Source organism: Akanthomyces muscarius, chromosome 4 (assembly GCF_028009165.1).
Source record: "Akanthomyces muscarius strain Ve6 chromosome 4, whole genome shotgun sequence".
In the NCBI taxonomy this organism is placed as follows: domain Eukaryota; kingdom Fungi; phylum Ascomycota; class Sordariomycetes; order Hypocreales; family Cordycipitaceae; genus Akanthomyces; species Akanthomyces muscarius.
The window spans coordinates 3,384,409-3,390,408 of NC_079244.1; the positions used below are offsets into that span (position 1 = coordinate 3,384,409).

The window sequence follows — 6,000 nt, forward strand, 5'->3', positions numbered from 1 at the left end:
TTTGCAGGGGATAAGTTGGGGTATTTAACTAGAACTACCGGCATAAGTGCTGACCCCCCCCCCCCCCCTCCGTCGTGTGTGGGGGTAACTAACACAACAGCCCGTTGCCCGTGTCACCAGTAAATAATTGGAAAAAGCGGCAAACTGCGACCCTGCAGAGACTTTGGCTGGATGGGCCCGGGGATGGATAGGGCGATTCAGTTGGTTGGTTCGGCGGGCGAATACTGGGATGCCCTCCACTGTGGAGAGAACCTTGCTCTGGTCCCCAGAACGAATCACACATGCCGGCCACTTCATTCGTCTCTCCATCCTCACTCATTCTCTAGGCTTGTCAAACTATTTGCTAATTGAGAAGTGAGCTCGTTGTTGTGACGTGTATTCCCGAGTACGTATGGCTGAGCGAAGGGCAGGGCAGATCTCAACCACTGTCATCGAGATGACCTTTTGAGTTTTGCACACGGCCATGGCTTTTAAGTTCATTCCCGCAGCTGCCAGATCACGGCACGGCAAAGGCCTTGCTTGGTCTGCACGCCGCTCTGTAACGTGGCACGCATGGTTGGTGGCATGCATGGTTTGTGCAGTGTGGCAATTGTTGCCCACCTCAACTGCAACATGAATGAAAGGAAAGTACGTGAGTGCTGGGAATGGTTCTTCCAGGCTCGGCCTACAGCGGGCGTCGGACACTGTGTCTCGGGAAGAGCCCCGGATTTGTCTGATTTAGTGCATTGGGTTAGGGAGGAGTTTTCTCAGCTAGGGCGAGACAGGGCAGTGTTCCAGGTTCCCGCGTGCCCATGAAGTTACCAACTATCTTTATCTTCTCAGCATAAAGCAAGAAGGGGGATGGTTATTTTGCAAAGTGATCCAGGTGACGCTTCTGCTGCCGGCAGTAGCGCGTTATAGAATCTGCTCAAGGACAAGACGACCAGTGATGTCCTCAACCAAGTCGAGCCAGTAGCACCACCCAGTCACTTTACATTCACAGTCACACAAATACATAAATACACGAATGGATAAATAACAATAGAAGACACAGTATATAACATCTCAGTATTTACAATTGAAGCAGAATCCCCGTCTATGTCCTTTTCAGCACAATGATATTAAGCCATCTCTTTTTATTCCTGTCATCGTCCTCGCGCACCTCCTTCCACTCCCTCTCCGCGCCTTGGCAATCCCGCTCCCAGATGTGCTCAATCTCGAGCCCCAGCCTCTTGAGCTCTTCCTCATCCAGGAACAGCGCCATGTTTGCGCGGCCCGTGTGCAGCCCGCCGATGATCCAGGCGCGCGCCTCGTCGTCCCGCGCGAGGAAGTGGTCCACCGAGCGCCGCAGGTTGTCGTGCTGCCACGGCATCCAGAGCACGTCCGCGGCCATGATGCGGTTGAATGCGTGCTTGTCCCTCGCGCTGAAGTCGTCGTCCAGCGCGCCCCAGGCGTGGCCCTCGACGGCGACTTGCTGCGTGCTCGACTTGTCGTCGCAGCTTGCAGGCGCCGCGGCAGCAGCAGCGGCAGCAGCACGACGCACCACCCCGCGCTGCAGATTGTCCCGTAGAGGTCCCAGCACCGTCTCCGAGGGATAGTCGCTCGCGACCACGCGCTTGGCGCCGAGGAGCCCGGCCATGATGCTGCCCAGGCCGGCGCCCGCACCGAGCTCGAGGACGTGCCTGTCCCGGACGTCGAAGCTCACATCGGGTAGCAGCCGTGGCGCTGCTGCTGTCCCGGACGGCACTCCCAGCGTGTCGGCCTCGATGAGCTCGGCCAAGAGCAGCGAGGCGTTCCACAGATAGTGGCTGAACAGGGTCCTGTCCGTCTCCAGCGTCGGGTTACACAAACGGAGGAGCAGCGGCTCTGATAGGTGCGGCGACTTGTAAATCAGCGTCTGCCCGGGGTCGCCGTGTAGGTTCGGCGCCTCGTCTGGGAAGATGCTGCCCAGGCCGCTGCCGAAGAAATCTTCCGGGTCATCGTGCTCGTCTGCGTTTGGCAGGGAGATGCGATTTGCGAGCGACATTTGCCCGTTTTTTTGCTTTCTACTGCCACCTACCTTGATCACTGGCGAGAATTTTCCATGGTCGACGAGTCCACCGCCGCTGGCTGCAGCGCTCCGACTTTGTCCCGACTGGGCAGCCCTTCAGTGGGTAAGTCGGGTAGCAGTGGGCTCACCTACAACTTCTCATCAACGTTGGGTTGTATTATACAGGCTGCGTCCTCAAGCAAGACAAAAAAGGCAGAGGCATCATGGTTTCCTCTGAAGGACCGAAGCAACTAGCCACTGGGCCATTGGTACGTGGGTCATTCTTACTTCAATTCAGTGCACCGTCCCTAACAAGTCTCAGCCAGACGAGGAGGCCCGCTGGATCAAGCTGGTCAAGTGAGTACCTACACACCGACACCTCACATCGCCACCATTCTCTACCCTTCCTCCCACCTAACGCTGCCCCAGGATCGACTACCAGGACCAGACCGGCAAGGCGCGCACCTGGGAGTCCGCCGAGCGCCGCAGCCGCCCCTCCAGCTGCGACATTGACGGCGTCGGCATCATCGCCATCCTGCGCAACGCCGCCACCGGCGCCCAGGACATTGTCCTGCAGCGGCAGTACCGCCCGCCCATCGACCGCGTCTCGCTCGAGGTCCCCGCGGGGCTCATCGACGCCGGCGAGACGCCCGAGCAGGCCGCCGTCCGCGAGCTGCGCGAGGAGACGGGCTACGTCGGCGTCGTCACGGAGACGTCGCCCGTCATGTTCAACGACCCCGGCTTCTGCAACACCAACCTGCGCATGGTCCACGTCGCCGTCGACATGGCCCTGCCGGAGAACCAGAACCCCCAGCCGCAGCTCGAGGACGACGAGTTCATCGAGGTCTTCACCCACCCGCTCAAGGACCTCTGGGCCCTGTGCCAAAAGCTCGAGGCCGAGGGCGTCGCGATTGATGCGAGGGTCGGGACGCTCGCCGAGGGTGTGCTCCTGGCACAGCAGTTTAAGCTTTAAGCATGCTAAACTATGGATGGACACGACAAATAGAGGACGAGTCTTTTTTTAACGATATTTATATGATATAGAATACAGCAGGATAGAAGCCACGATAGAACACTACTAGACTTTGCCTTCTCGCCGCAGCCCTTCCCATAGAGCCAACGCACCGAGCGCCTTGGCGTCTCGCGCACCCGCCTTCCACGCATCCTTCATCGGCACAATCTTGAGTGTAATCTTCTCCCCGCGGTCCCTCAAGCCCGTCAGCCGTCCGCTCCAGCTCTGCAGCTCACTGCGCGAGACCTTCCTCTCGTAGCTATAAATCGTCACATGCTCATCACACCCGCCCGCGCTCGGAAACATGGCCCTTGCCAAATCCTCCTCCTCGCCCGCCTCCTCATCTGCCACCGCCGCCAAGTCGCTCAGACACGTCAGCTCGTCCTCTGCAATCGTAATGCCAAGCTCCTCCTCAATCTCCTGCGCCGCCACGCCCTTGAAGTTGCCCGCGTCGTCGACCATGCCCGCGGGCAGCTCGACGAAGCTGAGGTTCGCGGCGGGCACGCGCGGCTGCACGGTGAAAACGACGTAGCGCTCCTCCTCGTCGGTGGCGTCGTCGGGGATGAGCATCACGAGCATGGCGACGCTGGGTCCGCGGAGCAGCGCCGCCGCGGGTAGCGTCTCCCCAGCGCTGTTGGACACGACGGCCGTGAGCTTGACGAAGCCGACGCGCTGCCCGCCGAAAAGGTCAAAGGCCTGGACGGTGACGGAGCGCAGGACGTACGGATCCGCGCGAAAGGGGTGCGCGGTGCCGGCGGCGGACTGCAGCGCGAGGGAACGGGAGAGGGTGCTAATCCAACTCTAAAGCCTAGTTAGCTATCAGAACGACAATGTAAAGAGAAATATTGTGTTCGAGTAATAGGAGTATATTGAATAGCTAGGTCAATGTTGTTGTGCATGTCGCTTACATTAAAGGGCTTGAATGACCACAGCTGGTCGTCAGCAAGGCCCTCGGGAAGGGTGATGGGAAGGCCCTCTTTGGATTGGATGTGGCGAGACATGGTGCTTTGAAAGCGGGCGCAAGAGGCAACTGGATAGAAAAAACGGCAATTTTGTGAGCCGCAAGGTCGAGCTAGAGATATTCTATTGAAAATGAGTCCTTGCAACGCCTGCTTCATGTCGTGGCTCTCCGTTTGCCAGCTGTCGAAATGTGCAAGTCGAGCTTTCATCATTACGTCGAGGATCTGCCAGCCATGGCAGCTGTGCAAACAGCGGGTCAGCTGGCGTGCAGCAGGCACCAGTTCAGCAGCGACGCCATCAAATACATTGCCATAACTGTGAGGCGCCAAAATTCTTCATTATTCATTAAGCTTGATGTAACTTGATACATAGTTTTGAGCAAGTAATTTGCTGCTCAAGTGGCTGCTAAGATTAGGTGGCCGCCCAGTATACGTCAATGCTCGCGGCCTGGACGCTGTTAGTCCAGCTTGGAAATCTAGACTTTGCCCACAGCGTCACAACATCGCCGAGCTGCAGACTGCGCACAAATTCGCCATCACCGGTTTCGCGTCCACGTCCGTTCTCCTCTAGAGACTTGCCGCCATCAGAGTCAGGCTTAACATCGTCGTGGCACGCCCACGTGATTGAGTGTTCCTGCCAGTCTCTGTGGGCGCGCTTGTTTCTGCAAACGGTCCATTTCGGGCTGTGAAGCAGTGGAAACTTATACTCAAATTGAGGCTCGTCGAGGTTTGTTTCTTTCGCTTCAGGGTTGTCTTTTTTATCTTCTTTCTGTGCTTCCTCTTGCTCGTCCTGCTTGTCGTGTGCATCGTCTTCATCTTCCTCCTCGGGGACGACTTCTGTGATGATCGGGTATACTGGTCGGAGAGCTTCTCGACGAAGAGCAGTCGGGGGAGGGTCTTGCGGTTCGCCTACGCCAGTTAGTAACTGATATTGCAGGACGTCTTTGCAAGGCTATCTTGTCTTACCGGTCGCGGAGCTTTCCAAACGCTCCAAGCCAGCTTCGAACCAAGTCCAAGAGTTCTCATACAGTCCGCCAGTTTCTCCCGACCAGCCCTGGTCATGCGAGGTAAACTTGAAGACGATCTTGCGCACGGGACCCTGGAGTTTAGGGAGCGGATAGTCTGCCATTCTTTCCAGCTTCTTGGCGGGTATCTGATTATGTAGAGGCTTGGCCGGGGCGGGCTCACCCTTCAAGTCCAGGTCGCCACCGTGCTCGCTCGTGAATCCGATGGGCAGAGATCGAACCTGCCGCTGTTAGCTTGTTGTGTATGTTTGCATGCTGGAGCAGCCACTTGCCAGAAATTTGTCTTGAATCGAACGAGAGCTCACCGTCAGCTCATGCCCCGTGTAGTCGGCAGCAGTCATCGTGTGCACCCAGTACTCTGCGAGTTCGAAGATGCCATCAATGACATCGACGGGTAGCTTGGTCGCCTTGGCGAGCATGATGCGCACCACAACAACATCGATTGGAGAGGGGTCGTAGTGGCCGTCGTCATTGTGCTTTCCTGCGTGTGGCGTGCCTGGAATGGCATCGGAATCGCCTTCAGTCGCTGCATCGGGCGCCTGGCCGATACCAAGGGCTTGTATGCGACTGATGATGTTGGCGGGGATGATTCTGAACGACATGGCGGGGTAGCTCCGCGGCAGACGCGTCTTGTTGGGAGTTCAGTTTGTGCGTGAGGTGCGGGAGGTTCACTGTCTTGCTTGTCTCTAAACTTTGAAGCGTATTAGCTAAATCGAAACTGTCGTTTTTCTTGTAGATGAAGCAATGTGGCGGATCATGAAGTGTTGAAGAAGTGAGGATGCAGTGCCGCCTACATGGCGTCGCCCCCAAAACGTAGGGTGCATTGACGTCAGCCTGTGCCAGGGCCTTGGCTGGGGCAACGCAAGCACGTTGCCCCGACGCAAGGCAATCGACGCATCCACCTTCTGCTTTAGTATTGGAAAGTACGCTTCTAGACGCTAACAAACAAGCTGCTTTTAACTGAATTAGAGTTGGTCATAATAAGGCTGAACTGAG

General features: G+C 57.0%; 4 protein-coding genes across 4 annotated transcripts; 1 reads left to right on the forward strand and 3 right to left on the reverse strand.

The window, feature by feature from the left end:
• Positions 1–1,075: 1,075 nt before the first annotated feature.
• On the reverse strand, positions 1,076–2,005 carry LMH87_011824 (uncharacterized protein; the record flags this gene model as incomplete). Its single annotated transcript, XM_056201029.1, has 1 exon — positions 1,076–2,005. The coding sequence occupies one exon, from the start codon at positions 2,003–2,005 to the stop codon at positions 1,076–1,078; it is 930 nt and encodes a 309-aa protein (XP_056052821.1).
• Positions 2,006–2,062: 57 nt separating this feature from the next.
• Positions 2,063–2,981, forward strand: LMH87_011825 (uncharacterized protein; the record flags this gene model as incomplete). Its single annotated transcript, XM_056201030.1, has 4 exons — positions 2,063–2,132; positions 2,195–2,277; positions 2,331–2,365; positions 2,438–2,981. The coding sequence occupies 4 exons, from the start codon at positions 2,063–2,065 to the stop codon at positions 2,979–2,981; spliced, it is 732 nt and encodes a 243-aa protein (XP_056052822.1).
• Positions 2,982–3,086: 105 nt separating this feature from the next.
• On the reverse strand, positions 3,087–4,021 carry LMH87_011826 (uncharacterized protein; the record flags this gene model as incomplete). Its single annotated transcript, XM_056201031.1, has 2 exons — positions 3,087–3,821; positions 3,929–4,021. 2 exons carry the CDS (start codon positions 4,019–4,021, stop codon positions 3,087–3,089), a joined length of 828 nt encoding a protein of 275 aa, XP_056052823.1.
• A 370-nt stretch (positions 4,022–4,391) lies between these two features.
• Positions 4,392–5,606, reverse strand: LMH87_011827 (uncharacterized protein; the record flags this gene model as incomplete). The annotated part of the gene is made up of 3 exons (XM_056201032.1): positions 4,392–4,888; positions 4,946–5,225; positions 5,277–5,606. The coding sequence occupies 3 exons, from the start codon at positions 5,604–5,606 to the stop codon at positions 4,392–4,394; spliced, it is 1,107 nt and encodes a 368-aa protein (XP_056052824.1).
• Positions 5,607–6,000: the final 394 nt, after the last annotated feature.